An 18,205-nucleotide genomic window follows, 5' to 3' on the forward strand; every position below is an offset into this window, starting at 1 on the left:
TCTCTCTCTCTCTCTCTCGCTTTCTTTCTCTCCCTCCCTCACTCTCTCCCTTCCTCCCCCTCCATCTTCCATGGAGGAAAGGTGGTGGGTAGCAAAGGATTCTGAGCTATGCACACACCTCACTGAATTATGACAATTCGAAAGGACAGAGTGAACTCGACCCACATGCACACACACACACAACACACACACACACACACACACACACACACACACACACACACACACACACACACAAAACACACATCAGAGTGTTTCACAGTCCCATGCTGAGCACTATGACCTTGTGTCTGTTGGTGTTCTATAGAGAAATCACAGAGTGGCTTATTTTCACTAGCTAACATGTGGAAAATAGTGCAGTACTGGAGAAGTGTGCTGTGTGGCTCTCATTTATGAAAACAGACCGCAGGCTTTTGGGATGTGTGTGTGTGTTTGTGTGTGTGTGTGTGTGTGTGTGTGTGTGTGTGTGTGTGTGTGTGTGTGTGTGTGTGTGTGTGTGTGTCTCGTTTATAAAAACAGACCGCAGGCTTTTGGGATGTGATTGCGGTAACATAAATGTGTTAAAGCACTGGTAGCTAGCGAGAAAAATAACAGACTCTGTAAAACAGACGATAATCAAACCCATTTTCACACCACAGCGTGGTCCATTGTGCCAGAGCGTGGTGTTTGTGAAACAAGTGTGGTGGCGGGATGAGCGATCATATTTTTCTTGCTTTTTTGGAGGGAGAAACGCTGGGCATCAAGTTGGCATCTCTACCGAAGGGTGGCACACTGACAACCACCTGTTCACAGCCAAGACCAGGGCCTAGGCCATCTGTCCCTCTGCTCACGCCGTCGTTCTGTTTATGAGTCGGCCACAGTGCACTCGGTAGACGGTGGACAGCTAATAATAAATGTAGCCGCACTAAGGACTCGTAGCTTTCTCACAATCCTGCACACGCTGCAGCGTCAAGTTAAATGTAACGTTTTCCGAAGAGGTCAATATCTCATCATCAGATCATGTAAACCCTTCCAGAGCTGTTTGTCTGAAAAAAATGTGTTTACTTAACCTCGTCTAAACACGGACAGACCCTCATGCACTGAGCTGGTCCTTTCTCAGATGGTAGTTAAGAGTTTAATTCATGAAGATGCTATGTTCTTAAGAAAGAGCAGCGGTTTTGATTATCATTAGTTGCAGACAGAGAGAAGCACTATGTATTGTATCGTGTATTAACATGATGGTGTGTTGGAAACGATGTGTCTTCTGGCAAAGGCACAGAGAATTATCTGATCTTCACACACACACACACAAACACACATCAGAGTGTTTCACAGTCCCATGCTGAGCACTATGACTTGTGTCTGTTGGTGTTATAGAGAAATCACAGAGTGGCTTATTTTCACTGGCCCAACATGTGGAAAATAGTGCAGTACTGGAAGTATTAACAATGTGGCTCTCACATTATGAAAACAGACCCATGAGCTTTTGGGATGTGTGGTATTGTGTTTGTGTGTGTGTGTGTGTGTGTGTCTCTGCTTATAAAAACAGACCGCAGGCTTTGGGATGTGTGTGTGTGTGTCTCTGCTTATAAAAACAGACCGCAGGCTTTGGGATGTGTGTGTGTGTGTCTCTGCTTATAAAAACAGACCGCAGGCTTTGGGATGTGTGTGTGTGTGTCTCTGCTTATAAAAACAGACCGCAGGCTTTGGGATGTGTGTGTGTGTTTGTGTGTGTGTGTAGGTATGTGTGTGTGTGAATGTGTGTGTGTGTGTGTGTGTGTGTGTGTGTGTCTCTGCTTATAAAAACAGACCGCAGGCTTTGGGATGTGTGTGTGTGTGTGTGTGTGTGTGTGTGTGTGTGTGTGGTTTTCCGAAGAGGTCAATATCTCATCATCAGATCATGTAAACCCTTCCAGAGCTGTTTGTCTGAAAAAATGTGTTTACTTAACCTCGTCTAAACACGGACAGACCCTCATGCACTGAGCTGGTCCTTTCTCAGATGGTAGTTAAGAGTTTAATTCATGAAGATGCTATGTTCTTAAGAAAGAGCAGCGGTTTTGATTATCATTAGTTGCAGACAGAGAGAAGCACTATGTATTGTATCGTATTAACATGATGGTGTGTTGGAAACGATGTGTCTTCTGGCAAAGGCACAGAGAGAATTATCTGATCTTCACACACACACACAGAGAGAGAAAAGTATACTCACAACTGCATGACAAGGTAGAGGTGCGACTTGTTCTCGAAAATATCCTCAAGGGAGACAATGTTGGCATGTTTAATCCTGGGGAGGGTAGGAAATAAAGGGTGTGAGAGAGAGAGAGAGAGAGAGAGAAAGAGGGAGGAGAGGAGAGAGGGAAAGAGGGAGGAGAGGGAGAGAGAGAGAGAGAGAGAGAGAGAGAGAGAGAGAGAGAGAGAGAGAGAGAGAGAGAGGGAGAGAGAGAGAGCAAATATAAAAATACATCAGTCAGAGTGACGCATGCTAAGGATTAAATGCAAAATAGCCATTTTATTTACAGCCTGTTGTAGAGTGCTGGTACCACTGCCAGCCTGATAGCTCACTGCCTCTTTATCAAGCTGACCTGAATAAACATTCCCAGTGCGCTCTGCACTAAATCCAACACGGCCATCAATTTCTGCATGTCTCCGTATACACACACACACACACACACACACACACACACACACACACACACACACACACACACACACAGCAGGCAGGAAGTCTGCTCTCTGCACCAAGCCGAGACAGCAGCCCTCATCTCTCCAGATGTGACCGGTCCAGCCATCACGGCAGGGCTCAGAGCAAAACCATTCCTGGCATCCAATAGGCTAGCAGGTGTTCCCCAAGCAGCCAAGCAAGCCCTGGCAAGGATGACATGGATCTAGTTTGATACTAAGGCTACATCCCCCTTATGCCGTTTCCGTTTGAATACGAACCACTTTTACGTTTTTGCCTCTCATCTAAACTACTCCGGTGTTATCGAACTCCTGAAATAGAATGATTTGAAAAAGCGACCGGCCCTGTGTTCATTTGAAAACTCTGGCTTTGCATTTGCATGGACAGCGAATCCGCAAACATCCTAAAGCGATGACGTAGAAACGTTCTCTTGTTCTCTCCCTGATTGGACCTTATCAGTCTTGACTCTCCATGACTCACTTCCACTTCCACCACTAGCCTGCCAGCAGTGAAGTCAGCATGGAGACCCAAACACAAGCTTTACCAGCCTTACTGTGGGCATATAATCTACTTTTCAGAGAATATGTGCATTACTTCTACTCCCTTCAGTGATGAAAAACAAAATCCAAAAGCAAAGAGAGAGAGAGAGAGAGAGAGAGAGAGAGAGAGAGAGAGAGAGAGAGAGAGAAAGAAGTTTCTTGTACTTTTCTCTCTGTGGTGCACAGAAAGTGAAGTGAGAGAAACACAAACACACACACACACACACACACACACACACACACACACACACACACACACACACACACACACACACACACACACACACACAGGGGCTTTAATTTATTGTGCGGGCACGTCCGCATCGCCCCGTGGAGGCACGACAGCTTGGCGGAGGATTGGAGTTGAGGTGAGTCACCGCGTTTTCTTGTGGAATTCTTTCTTTCCTTTCTTTCTTCTTTCATTTCATTTTTTATTCCTTTCTCCTCCGTCAAGCCAGCGGCAGCCCACTCGCTTCAGTCTCCTCCGTCAAGCCAGCGGCAGCCCACTCGCTTCAGTCTCCTCCACACTGAGCCCTTTCAAAAGAGACGCTCTCACCCCCACAAACACACCCCAGTCCCTCCCTTTAGCGCAGGTGGAGCCACCCCCCACCCCACCCCCCACACACACACACACACACACACACACAGGCACACACACACACACAGGCACACACACAGGCACACACACACACACACACACACACACACATACACACACACACACACAAGGCTCAGTCACATAAACACAAACTCGCAGTGGTGTTTGGTGTGACTCATTGGCAGGTAGGCAAACACAGGAGAAGCGACTAACAGAATGGAGCAGGGGGAGGAGAGGAGAGGAGGCTGGGGGGTGGAGAGGAGGCTGGGGGGGGGGAGGAGAGGAGCGGAGGCTCGGGGGGTGGTTAACCTCAATCCGACAGCACAAAGGCGAAGCTTCACTGGAACAAATCGACACAGAGGCATTAACACAGTTTTAACAAGTGGGCGGCCTTCAAATGCACAAAAAAAGGTAGGACACCTTTCTGGGTGGAATGCTCACACAACCCTGAGCTCACACAGCAAACACTATCTTCTCAGAGAGGTGAAGAGGGAACAAACACCGGCAATATCTGACCACAAACCGTACTAACCCTCACACACTCAGTCACACGCCATCCAGCTTTACTAAAGGAGTAAACAGTGTTTGTGTGTGTTAAGTGCTTGGGCACATATAGACACAGAATATGTGTATGGACCAAGGGATGGGCAGTATTTATGATTTATTAAATATGTATTTTAAATACAAAATTTTATTATGTAATTTGTATTTTATTGGGTTGAACAAAATGGCTTCGTATTTTGCATCAAAATACTTTCTAGGTGTGTATTTTTGTAGGTTAAAAATACTGGCAAATGTTTTTGGTGATGATATCATATTAGTGCAAAACAATGAATGTAGCCTCTGACTGGTTCAGACTTAGTAATTTGCCCAGACTTGTGATCAGAATATTGAGATTCAGGAAGATTATCCAGTGCAAGATGAGCTTGATATTGCACTGTGTAACGCTGTTGATCGGGAAGGATTGTGACCCTGTTAATTGTTTTTTTAACTACCTGGGTTCCGTGTAAGTGCTAAATGGTGTTCTATTGATGCCAAGGGGGATACATATAAATGCTGCAGGGCAACCACAAAACTGGTTCCATGTGTTCCGTCTGGATGACTGAAGTTCTCAAAAATGTGATTGACTGAAGTTCTCAAGAAACTGATGATCAAAGTTCTCAAGAAATGTGAGGTTGGTGTGACTTGTGTGTGTGGCCAACTTCCATGTCGCAATCTAGGCATGCGCTGGGCATCAGAGACTTTGTCCACTTTGTACCACTTGACAAGTTCAGTTGTGAGTGCATCTCTGATGGTATTTAGGCTATATGTAACAGGCAGGTCAGCATAGTTGATCTATTAAATGTTTGTAGGTTTATGGCATGTCACGTAGGCAGAGAAAAGCTGTTGCTCTCAAACACTCCACTTACAGTAATCGACGGAGTCTGTGTACTGACGAAGGAATAAATTAAATAGACAGATATGGAAGGTTTGCAAAGTGATTTCATGCTCCCTGTATATGTGTATACATGATGTGGCTACTGTATTTCATAGTTTATTTTGATACACTTTAAATTAGGGTATTTGAGATTTAATTTTTGCTCATCCCTGTAAGGACCTGTGTTCTAGCAGGGCCTCCCTGGAACCTGTATTTTATGGAACCCTCCAAAGTGTTTTTTATCGCCTCACATGATCCACACTGGTTTCACTTTAGTCATGTAGTCCTCATTGTCCACTAAGACACCACAACACAAGAAATCAGTGGACATTAAACTTAATCAGTAGACCAGTGTAGCAATTTTAAACTGAAACAGCAAAGTCTAAATAGACTTTAAGACAAACTTGTGATCATTTAATTAAAGTATTACTACACAGCAAGGGCTCTGTTTGAGACAGCAAGGGAGTATTGTTCCCTATTACTGAAGCACAATAAAACACTGTTCCCAACTTAGCTGTGTGCTATGCCAAGTTCATAAAACATGATTTTAAGCCCAATTTTCCTTCCACTGACAGATTTTGGAGAACGACGACAAATCCCCTAGATCGGAGGCAAAGTGGTATTCGATTTTGCTACATGTGAACTGTTCTAAAATGCATTCTGTGAACGTTGCCTCGCAGATGGCTGTCTAGCAGGCTATACAAATCTGGATGCGTCTCCAAATCTTGTACTGTGAAAAGTGTTGTGACCCAGATGTGATGTTTTTTCTTGTCCGTCTTCCTCGATTTTTTCCCCCTGTATACTCAGAATACAAACTACTCTGATGACCGGTTTCTTGTGGCTATCCATTTAAGAAGAAAAAACAGCTGAAAACAAGTATGGAACCGTCTCATCTCTTCAGCCGAAACACCTTTCATAGAAAACAAAAAAAGAGTTTTCCAACAGGTAACATAGTTTTTTGTGTCAATGCTTGCAATACTTTTGATCACCACAAGGTGTCTTCATTCTTATTTCAGAATCCTTCACTGAAGTTAAACTTCAACCTACAGGATTTATCAGCAACCAATTCCATCATGCATCATTTCCTCTGACATCAAGCTCAAAGCATCACGTGTGACAGGGTGAAAAAGCAGGCGTAACGTATTGTGACGTGTTCTGGGGTGAGCTGGTGAAGGAGTGAGGCCTAGGAGTGAGGCCTAGGAGTGAGGCGGGCCTGGAGGCTGGGGAGGGTAGTGACCACAGGGATGGGGCGTGGGATGGCAGACGGCACGCTGAAACAGGTGACAGATGAGCCTAATAAGGCCAGTGTGGCGTAAACATCCCATGCCTTACACACACACACACACACACACACACACACACACACAGCAGTGATAGCCCAGGCCTTACGCCAGAACCTCTCTCTCTCTCGTTCACACACACACACACACACACACACTGACACAGACACACAGCAGTGATAGCCCATGCACACACACACACACACACACACACACACACACACACACACACACACAAAGAAACAAAAGAAACAAAAGAAACAGAGCCACACACCAGTCCCATCCTCAATCCCATTTGCCACAGAGAGTGAGGGGGCCGAGTGCTCCATCATCCCCTCATCAGCATGGCGGAATTAGTTCCAGATGTAAAGAGTTGTCATGGTGCCACATCTGGCAGCACTGCCAGCCTCATCTCGGGCGAGCAGGGAGGGCAATCGTGTGTGTGTGTCTGTGTGTGTGTGTGTGTGTGTGTGTTACTGTAGCCCACATTTGCGATTCGTCACCTGTGAGTGTCGGTGGCACGCTCACAAAACATGAAGGTTGTTTTATGTGTGTGTGTGTGTGTGTGTGTGTGTGTGTGTGTGTGTGTGTGTGTGTGTGTGTGTGTGTGTGTGTGTGTGTGTGTGTGTGAATGAGCGAGTGTATGCATGTGTGTGTTTCTGCATGTGTGTTTGTGTGTGTGTTTGTTTCAGCTCTACACATTGTGTGCTAAGGTTTGGAAATGCTCGCAAGCCATTATGGCTGGCAGATTGTCAACAGGAGCATGGGGGGCATGGGGGGGTGCAAGAGGCTTTAAAAGCTCTCTGATTTAATTATTCCTGCTGGAAAAAATGTATTTGCCCTGAGCGCTCCAGAAAAACAAAAAAAGTCCTCGCTAATGAAGTGAGCCACAAACAATAGCATACTAATGGCTTCCCACAGGAGGGTACGAAGCAAGAGCTCCACCACATACCCTGAGAAAGCCCTCCTGAGCGTCGGCCTGACACCATCTCCGCCACCCAAACAACTTGTCTTTCCTCCGCGTTATTGCCTGAGTGATGCAACGGTGTTGACTAATCGCTTCTCTTCTCTTCTTCCTCTGGGCTGTTGTTGTGTTGGACGGGGCCGCATGATGTAACGGGGCATATGCTGCTGCGGCTAATAATTGGCCAGATCGAGAGAGAGAGAGAGAGAGAGAGAGAGAGAGAGAGAAGAGTTCGGCGAACTTCTGGACTCGACACAAGTCGAGCCCGCTTCGTCGCCTCGGAGCCATCTGCTCAGAGAGTCGGCCGGCTGGGGAGCGTTGCGTCACTCCCTGACGATTGGGCTCAGACGCTTCCCTGCAACCCCCAACCCAGCCACGGGAACTTTGCCAGATCAACCCCTCCCCCTCCTCTCCTCCATCCCTCTCTCACTTTCTCTCTGCGCAGAATGAAAACTCATCTCCTCGTGCTCCTTTTTGATCACACTCTGACTTTCTGCTCATCGTTCTCTCTCTCTCTCTCTCTCTGTCTTCTCGATCCCTCACAACACAAGTCTTCCTTGTCACTTGTGACAAGATCTCTGTGAAACAGCTAGGCCTCTGCCTGCAGTAACCCAGGCAACAAGGCCACTAAAAATAGATTTGGCTCCATCGGGCTCAGTCATTTCCGGCGCTTCATAATTCCAGTGGTTTTAACAGGAGGTATTTGAACCCAGTCACATCATTACCGTAATTGCGGACGGTGCTATTTGGCAATGAATGAGTGTGCCAGTCAAGAAGCTAATGAGGAAGACAACAGGAATTATTTTTGGCCTGTGTTTCAATCGTGCATTTGACTTGCCTTACTGTGTGTGCTGTGTGTCATGCAGATCTTCTATAGAGTGGTATGGGGCAGTAGAACATGGCATATCTATAGAGGGGTATGGGGCAGCAGAACATGGCATATCTATAGAGGGGTATGGGGCAGCACAACATGGCATATCTATAGAGGGGTATGGGGCAGCACAACATGGCATATCTATAGAGGGGTATGGATATCTATAGAGGGGTATGGGGCAGTAGAACATAGCATATCGTCCCCTTAGAAGTAGAAGGTTCTATCTGACATTTTTGTCAAAACTGATTTATTGACATATTCCTATTCTGTGACGAGGCGAGGTGAGGTGAGGTGAGGTGAGGTGAGGTGAGGCGAGGTGTTTCTTGAAGCTGTTTGCATTTTTGGACTTAATATCTAAAGATTGTTCCACTCATCAATATACTGTAACTCTATGGAATTCTAAAACTTTTAAGCTCAATATCTCAAAACTACTCAGAATGCAGATAGAACCGTATAATTCCAAGGGGGCAACGTGTGTGCATGTTTGTGTGCCGATATGGCGGACGTACTTGTGCAGGACGGCGATCTCGTTCTCGATGCTGTTCTCCTTGCCCTCGAGCGCTTTCCGGGGGATGCACTTGATGGCCACCAGCTTCTGCGTCCTCTTCTCCTCCGCTAGCACCACCTCCGAGAATGCCCCCCTGCCAGGACAAGCATCAACAATCAGATAAGGAAGCAGGCTAGCAGGGTGTTGTGGTAAACACAAGACGTTTGTCTATGACACAGTGGGGCCAATGAGGAAGCTGCAGCCCGTAGTTTCTAGACGGCAGCTAACCAAAAACACTGTGATAGGAGATGAAAAAAAAACAGTGTAAAAACTGAGGGCTGTAATGTGGTTAGCAATGTGTTGCTTTTCTTGAGGACTGCTGAGGATTAGCGCCTAGCTGAGAAACCACAGTGTGAGCGCAGAGTGAGAGAGAAAGTGCTTATTTGTTGCTTTCATTTACTATCAAAAACAGAGAGAGATGCGGCTTTGAAAGACTCTTCAGCTCTTTACACTTCCTTGCAATACTTCAGGTGAAATTCTCTGTCATTTAGCCAAGTCACTGGAGAGAACCCAAACCTTCCTCCACAAGAAAACAAAACCTAATCTGGTGAAAAGCCCTCATCCACATCACCCACCCACCATGTGGTACTGCTTGGATCATCACCCACTCACAATTTGGTACTGCTTGGGTTATCACCCGCCCACCATTTGGTACTGCTTGGGTCATTTGGTACTGCTTGGGTCCTGAGCTAAGACCTGTGTTCACTTCTTACCCTGCAGGCTAGAGGTATTTGCTGTAATGTCGCCGAGTAGTCTGGGGTATATGTGTGTGTGTGTGTGTGTACACGTGTGTGTGTGTGTGTGTGTGTGTGTATGCGTGTGTGTGCGTGTGTGTGTGTGTGTGTGTGTGTGTGTGTGTGTGTGTGTGTGTGTGTATGTGTGTGTGTGTGTGTGTGTGTGTGTACATGTGTGTGTGTGTGTGTCTGTGTGTGTGTACACGTGTGTGTGTGTGTGTGTACAGTACGTGTGTGTACGTGTGTGTGTGTGTGTGTGTGTGTGTACGTGTGTGGCCTGCACGTACATTGTCTCGCTCGATCCCCCATGTCATCACTTCCGTCTGTTCAACCCTGACTTTATACTGAGCCATGCACTAGCAGTCTGGAGCTCCAGGCTCTATGAGTTTATCTGTGTGCGTGCCTGTGTGTGTGTGTGTGTGTGTGTGTGTGTGTGTGTGTGTGTGTGTGTGTGTGTGTATGTGTGTGTGTGTGTGTGTGTGTGTGTGTGTAGGGTGGAAGCGAACAGATTATCATGTGACGCATATCTCTCTGTGTGCTTTCAACTCATTATTTGAATGAGTGATTATTTATTTATTAATAAGTTATCAAAAACGGCACATACACAAATAAAATGTTTTAATAAGAGATTCCAAATGAAGTTTCCATATTGATGTGCTCTTATGTGGTCTAGCTGGCTGGCGTGTGTAAAAAGGGTCTGAGCACCACGACACTGTGGCCTCACAAGGCTTGATCTGGCAGAGGGAGATACCAATTAAAATTCCAGTGGGAGACCTCCAGAGCATTTGAAACTGGACAGGCCAGTCAGAGACCACACGGCCTCTCAACCCGTGATAAGAGCTCAGACTTGATAAGCACTTGTCCTCAAACTCACACACACACACACACACACAACGAGCACACAAGCACAAGGGCGCCAGCGCACACACACACACACACCACTTTTTTTTTCTTACTCTAGCTTTCACACGCTCATACTCTCCCTCTCCCCCTCTCTTTCTCTCACACACACACACACACACACACACACACACACACACACAGACACACACACATGGCGTGCCAGTAGAACGCCTCCCTCTGATAACATCTCCAGCCGTTTGAGTTCAATATTTGACAAGGAATTAGATGACCCGGACTTGTATGTGCTCATGTGTGTGTGCATATGTCTGTGTGTGTGCATGTGTCTGTGTGTGTGTGTGCATGTGTCTGTCTGCGTCTGTGTGTGTGTGTGTCTGTCTGTGTGTGTGCAAGCGCATGCAAAGCAAACTTTTTACGGCCCTTGGTGTTCCCATCCAAGCAGGATGCACCCAATACTTCCGTGAGGCTCAGGTCCAGCATCGCCAACCTACACCCTGCTGTTGACCCGGCACAGCACCCACGGACATCCCCACCACTACCACCCTGGCACAACATCCCCACCACTGGCACCAGCACTACCACCCTGACACAAGACACCATGCAGCACGAACGCACCACTGGCACCCGCACTACCACCCTGGCACAACATCCCCACCACTGGCACCCGCACTACCACCCTGGCACAAGACACCATGCAGCACGAACGCACCACTGGCACCCGCACTACCACCCTGGCACAACATCCCCACCACTGGCACCCGCACTACCACCCTGGCACAACATCCCCACCACTGGCACCAGCACTACTGTACCACCCTTGCACAAGACACCATGCAGCACGAACGCAGAAGAGCGCCAGCTGGGCAGCTCAGAAGTCAGGCGAGCGGGCCTGTGCATCGACAAGGTGCCCAGCCCAGCCCCCGCAGAGACACACTGCTGACTAAGACGTCCGTACCATGTCCTTCGGGAAGAGATTTACTGTGAAAATCACATTAGCTTATCATTGATGGAGAGCAAAGGGGATGGTTAGGGAGGGGGGTTTAACTTGTGATGCGCTGGCAAACTAAATAAATAAATAAATCAAATTGCAGTTTTCCCTCACAGCCAAGGAAAGAGGAAGTGAGAGTTAAGCCCCTTCCTTCCCCCATCTTCTCTATGAGCATTCAGCCTGTGCAGTATTTTCACATGACCGACTGACAACACATTTCTATTTGGAGTGGCTCAATGGTTGCACTGCTGTCGACTCACACGTTTAGACTGGTGGTGTCATAGATCCGAGTATCACTTCACAAAAGCCGGATCCATTTGGAAGCGCGCGCACTACAGTCCGCCAGCCTCTTCCGAGGGCACGTGCTGAAAGGAAATCTGCATTTGGTGCGAGTGGCTAGCTGGGCTGTAACAGTCACTCAGACTAACCGGTCGAGTGGACGGCTGAGTGACCAGACCTGAGAGTCTGAGAAAGGAGAGGATGCATGAGGCGGCAGGACAGGATGGCGTCGTCCCCTCATCACTGAGAGGCGGAGAAATGTAACCAGCCTGTTCTCTCCTCTGGTGAACACCGAGACGGCAAAACACCCACACTTTCACTGACGTGTCTGTCATGTCATGGAAACACACTGCCAGCTTTGCTCCGCCCTGTTCCGCTGAGTCTCTAAGGAGAAGCTCAACAGCAGCAGGTGTGGATGAAAAACACCTTTTAGTTCTGTGAAAGGCGGTGAAGAGGGAGAACAATCTCTGCGTACTTGGAGTCCATCTCTATGTGCATCTCTGGGTACAGCTCTCCTTTCGTACTGATTCGGAGATATCGGGCATGCTAAGAAACAGGCAACGAAACCATATAAAGACACACAAACATGCTGGTGAAGAATAAGGGGGATTGATTGTGGGAACGCTAGACCAGCAAGTCCTCTCAAAGGTCAGACCTTGCACACAATGATGGCCATCTGGTGCCGAGAGGAAGTGGACAGAACGGGGTGGAACGGCGCTGCCCCCATGCATCATCGGGCCAGTGCTATTACTCAAGTGGCCCTCATCGTCGGGCCAGTGCCATTACTCAAGTGGCCCACATTCACATAGCCACCTTTGGACGTTTAGAGGAGAAAGGGACGGACAGACAGAGAGAGAGAGAGAGAAAGAAAGAAAGAAAGAAAGAAAGAAAGAAAGAGAAGTGGAATGGAAGTTTAGTTGAGAGAGAGACCTGGCTTATCCAAAGACAGACATGTGTGACATTTTTTTCCCTTGACTCAACTCCCTGCAGACACATGTGGGAAGAGTATCTGCAGAAACTAGGCCATCAAAACATGAGCATCATGACTATGATAAAAATGCCTGTCGAGAGGCATGGGATGACTTCCTTAAGTAATTGACTGGCTCGTCAGCAGAGGCATATGTACCACAACTGTACCTCTAGAGACGCCCCCTCCCCTTACTTGTCTCATACGACTTTCTTCATGACTGCATCTTTATATGTATCCATGGGGCAGACTACACGCGTGACTGGCTCGCCTGATTTCTCTGGAACTTACAACCTCCTCATCACGCCTGCAGCTGCACCCTCAGAGAGGCAAAGGCAGAGAGCACAGCAGCGTTAGCAGCCAGCAAGGCCCGAAACTACCACAACCCTTCCAGCGTGCCCCCACATACTTTTACTCACCCACGCAAACATAGAAATGTCCACCCACATAAACACACACAACACACACAAAACACACACAAACACACACAAAACACACACAAACACACACAAACACACACAAACACACACAAACACACACAAACACACAAACACACACCTCCTGGAAAAATCTCTGTGGACCGTGAGTTCCACTCTTTCCTCACCCTGCTTTCTCTTTCTGCTTCACTTGCATAACTTGCCCTCTGCTCTCTTGTCCAGCGGGCACACTGACAACACAAACCCCCCTCTCACGGCCTTCACGGCCTTCAGAAGCACTCTCAGTTCTGCTGCCGGGATCTCAACATCTGATGGTAGAACATCACTCAACATTCTGTTGGTCACCAAAGGGCCGATCTGGAGCCAGTGTAGTAACAAAAACTAAAACAGCAATATATATATATATATATATATTGTATGTTCCACTTTTGAAACGCCTTGTTCTATTTTGGTTCATTCATAGCTATTCAAATAGAGAGTCAGAGAACTCCCTAAAGCACACTGAAGACACAACAAATAGGAACCTCTGCAGTCTCCCTGGCCCTGGTCTTTTAGTTGATATCAATACACTGGTATTGAGCACTTCCATCTCTTCATCCTGAACTGGAGAGTAACAGGCACTGTCTGCTAACAGGATGGACGGGAGGACCACAAGCCTGACAGACTTAAGGAGAGGCTCGACGCTGAGAGTGTGAAAAGGAGTCTGCAGGAAGGTGGACACAACGTAGGGGGAACACAAGGTCATGGCACGACACCTAGACCCTGATGGAACAGCCACTGACCCAGCCTGACTGCACAGGTCAAGTGTGGACTCGAGCACAATGTAGCCAGGAGCAGAAGTGTGGGGGGAAAGCATGGGGTGTGAGTGAGTCCTCCATCAATCTTAGAAGCAGAAATCTATTGAAATAGTGGTGCTGCTATTTTAGTATGCGCTGTGCTGCCATGTGGCGAAAAGCAGGGCAGTGGACCGGCACGGAGCATTCAGTGGTAACCTCTCAAAACCACAGGGTCACACCAGGATGTGTGAAGACATCCTGACGACATGAAACCAATCTGCCATGAAATAATATGGTTAAGTACAATAAGGTATTTCATTGTTGTGATGAACAAATGCTAGTTAGTATTGGCACAGGTGTAGGGTTGCCTGATCACAGAACACTGATATACACGTAACACAAAAGCAAAAAAGTGTTGCTAAAAAAGGAGATGGCGCAGAAATAAAAGTGCTACACTGCTCGGACTTTACAGCAGTGCATTAAAATGCAATGATGTGTGTAGAGTTTCTTTTAGGCACATCTGGCCTGTTAACATTGGCCCATGGACAACAGATGCCAAATAGCCATTTTGGCTAATTCTGGGGCATTTACATTTTTATGTTCATTAATGTGCACTGTCCATGTCTAAATAAACCTTAAATAAATAAATAAAATGAGTACTGTTTTGATTTGGACACAGAGTGGAGCACAGTACACATAGTGGGCTAATGCCACTCTCGCCATGTGTCCAAGGCGTACGGGGACATTTCATTCTGACCAATTCATGAATGGTACACTGGTTCATTGCCTACGCCCTTTTTCAACTGATCGGCCAACTGATGGAACTGACTTGATTCTTGATAATCTTTCAAAACAATCATTTTTTGTTGTTGTTTGACTTATAAAAATATAAACAACAGAGCAAAATGAATACAAATATACGGACAAACACAAATGCTTTGACTGTACTTTTGGGATAACCAAAAAAGCTCAAGAAGTAGCAGCTTTGTTGTATGTGCAACCGAACTGGGTTATGAAACTCAGCACCAGGTGTTCTGTGAGCGTGACCCGCGGGCTGCACTGAAACTTTCTGAACAGCTCGACAGAACTGGGTCAGAACCAGGAGGCCAGAGGCGCCAAACTGAAGATTCTAGACTCGTACTTTTTCACATAACAAACTGTAAGGAAGAAAAAGCATGACGGAGATGGACATGTGGACAACGAAGATCATTATATTCCATATAAATATTTATAATATTATTTGTCGTCTTGTGTTTCTTTTGCTGCTATATACTGTGACACTCAAAAGGCCTTTGACAGCTTAGTCCAGTTAGCTAAGCCGTTCATCACCATGCAATAATTGTCACCACCAGATCAGCCTCATTTCCTGCCACTGTCTGTCTGGCTGCCATCGTATTTAGCAACAGGAAGGGAAGGGGGCTGTCAAGGGCTTGGTTTCGGTGATAGACTCAAAACAGCTGGGAACCTCCAGGAAGAGCCAAATGAGCCGCGGCCCAATGGTCAACCACAGGCAAAGCAACAACCAAGTCCTCTCCGCAGAGGACAAACAAGTGACCATCTAATAGTAGCCACTGGGTTGTACTGCTTTTAGCGATACAGCTAAAGCCAATGTGTGCACTGCTAATTGCGGTTCCCATGATGTGGACCTTTGGATTTCAAAGTCGAGGGGAAAAGCTGTGGGGGTGACCCGCTTTAAAGTGTCGGTTCGTCCTGATGGGCTGCCTACGCGCCGAACACAGGGCACGTACAAAACATCAAGGATGAAAATGATGTCAGAAGGGAACAATTGAGAACCCTGCAGTTCAGCATGTTCTTTCATGTATGGTTTAGGGAATGCAGAAAGGTCTTGGGAAGACTAAATGTAAGATACCAAGGGATCCTTCTATATTCGCCCTTTTGAAAATGTTTTGTCTGTTTTGCACAGATCTCCTTCTTTCTTCTTTTTTCTTTTCTTCTGTGCTAAAATTCTTCCTGGAAGATGTACAAAGACCTAAAGACCAGACATTAGGGCACATGAACAATTGTTGCAGCAGACTCTAAAAAACAAGCAGTCTAAGTTCTTGAGTTTAAGTTCTTAGGATGGCCGCCTCTGGATTTTCCTGTTATCTAAACAATGGTGACTGTACCTGTAAACAACTCTAGTGCTGACTTCCTGGTACCTTCTTGACATGCAGGTCCATCTCTACTAATAGTCCTCTCAGAATGCCAACAGGTGATGAACAACCAGTGGGAACGGTCCTATCTATCAGGGTTGTGCAAAATTCGAATTGCAATTCTGCTTCCTGTTTGCTACCTCAATTGAAGTGCAAGTGAAATTCAAGAATTGAATTGGAATTTAAGAGCCAGTTTCAATTCAATTCTGGAATGTTGCACAACCCTGCTATCTATGCTCTGTCAACACGGAACCCACACTGCCACAGAACACTCCACAGAACACTCCGGTTCCAGTGAGAACACTAAAATAAAAGCAGCCCCCCCCCCCCACAGTTATTGTCCATCTCTACTGGGATGGTTAAGTGCTCGACTCAAAGAGAACCAAGTAAGCTGTGTTTTGTCAGCAAGTAAGAATTTCCATTTAGGGACAAGGTCCTTTCCTCTGGGGCTTCTCATGTGGGATTTGTACAACCCCAAATCAGCAAAAGTTTGGACATTGTGTAAAATTCAAATAAAAAAAAAGAATGTAATAATCTGCAAATCTTGTGAACTCATATTTAGTTTCAAAAAGGACACAGACAACATATCAAATGTTGAAAATGACTAATTTGACTATTTCATGGAAAAGATATGTCAATTTTAAATTTCATAACAGAAACACGTTTCAAAAAAAGTTGGGACGGGGGCAACAAAATGCTGGAAAAGATGTGTAATGATAAAGAAAACAAAAGGAGGAATATTCACAACTAATTAGGATAACTGGTGACATGATTGGATATGAAAAAGAGCATCCCAGAGAGGCAGTCTCTTAAGAAGTAAAGATGTAGAGGTTCATCACTCATTCATCTGCCTAAGGAGCTGTTGACCACTTTCTACTCAGCCATCATTCAGTCGGTCATCTGCACCTCACTGTCTGGTTTGGGTCTGCCACCAAACGGGACAGGGCCAGACTGCAATGGACAATTAGGACTGCAGAGAAGATCATTGGAGCTGACCTTCCCTCCATCCAGGACCTGTACCGGTCCAGGGTCAGGAAAAGGGCAGCAAAAATCTCTACAGACCCCAGATTCCCTGTCCCAACATGTTGCTGGCATCAAATTTAAAATGAACATATATTTTTCATGAAATATTCACTTTCTGCATTTGATATGTTGTCTATGTCCCTTTAGCTCTTCAATACGGGTTTACACAACTATACCTCGTGTATATATAATGTATATCACATTCTGTTTTTATTTGCATTTTACACAACATCCCAACTTTTTCTGATTTGGGGTTGTAGGAAAATTAAGGCATTAGGAACAGGTAAAACCTCAGGTGCAAGTCCCGGCAAATTAATTGCCCCATAATTTTGCTGCCAAGACATGTCCGTCAGAGACAAACCACTATGGCTAAAAAAAATTCATATCAGGGAATGTACATTCCTATAATGGAATCTCATAGGGCTTTACTGGAGAGATAGAACACAGTTTGTATAACAAGTAAAACTGAGGGTGATGGTGGTGGACTGTCAGTGTGCATAAACACAGCAGGAGCTATCACTGCTATTTTTGTAGCGCTGTGTCATGAAAATGAGGCCGGACCAGCTCATGGACTTAGCTCATAATTCTAGAGCCAAGCCACCACCTTTTCCACGTTGCCAAAAACAAAGGCCAGAATATAGATGTGGCACATTGGCATGCGTTTGAATGTCCAAGCTGTGTAGCGCGCCAGCAAGGTTCCTACAGTTTGGGAGGGAGCGCTCCACGTGAGACAAAGGGTCTGAGTGTGTGTGTGTGTGTGTGTGTGTGGCTAGGTGTGCGCGCATGTGTTTGTGTGGCTAGGTGTGTGTGTGTGTGTGTGTGTGTGCGTGTGTTTGTGTGGCTAGGTGTGTGTGTGTGTGCGCGCGCGTGTGCGCGCGCGTGTGTGTGTGTGTGTGTGTGTGTGTGTGCATGACGGCTGAATTATAGATGGGGCCTCGAGCACCTTCCTGTGTGTCTCCCATGCTGGTAAGGACACCTGCTCACAGTTCATTCACCCTGCAAAGCACATCAGAGTGGTGGAGGGCAGAGACAGTCAGAACCCTGGGACTAACCATGAGCAAACTACACAGAGAACGCAACAGGGACAAACATCACACCTTCATTAGAGT

At 46.5% G+C, this 18,205-nt stretch overlaps 1 protein-coding gene across 1 annotated transcript in view; it reads right to left on the reverse strand.

Moving 5' to 3' along the window:
* Positions 1-18,205, reverse strand: part of LOC125302369 (calcium/calmodulin-dependent protein kinase type 1-like) — a 39,287-nt gene that overhangs the window by 9,979 nt on the left and 11,103 nt on the right. The window contains 2 exon segments of the mRNA XM_048255525.1: positions 2,189-2,263; positions 8,841-8,972. Of these exon segments, the coding sequence (XP_048111482.1) occupies positions 2,189-2,263; positions 8,841-8,972 (207 nt within the window).

Source organism: Alosa alosa, chromosome 10, assembly GCF_017589495.1.
Source record: "Alosa alosa isolate M-15738 ecotype Scorff River chromosome 10, AALO_Geno_1.1, whole genome shotgun sequence".
Classification (NCBI taxonomy): domain Eukaryota; kingdom Metazoa; phylum Chordata; class Actinopteri; order Clupeiformes; family Clupeidae; genus Alosa; species Alosa alosa.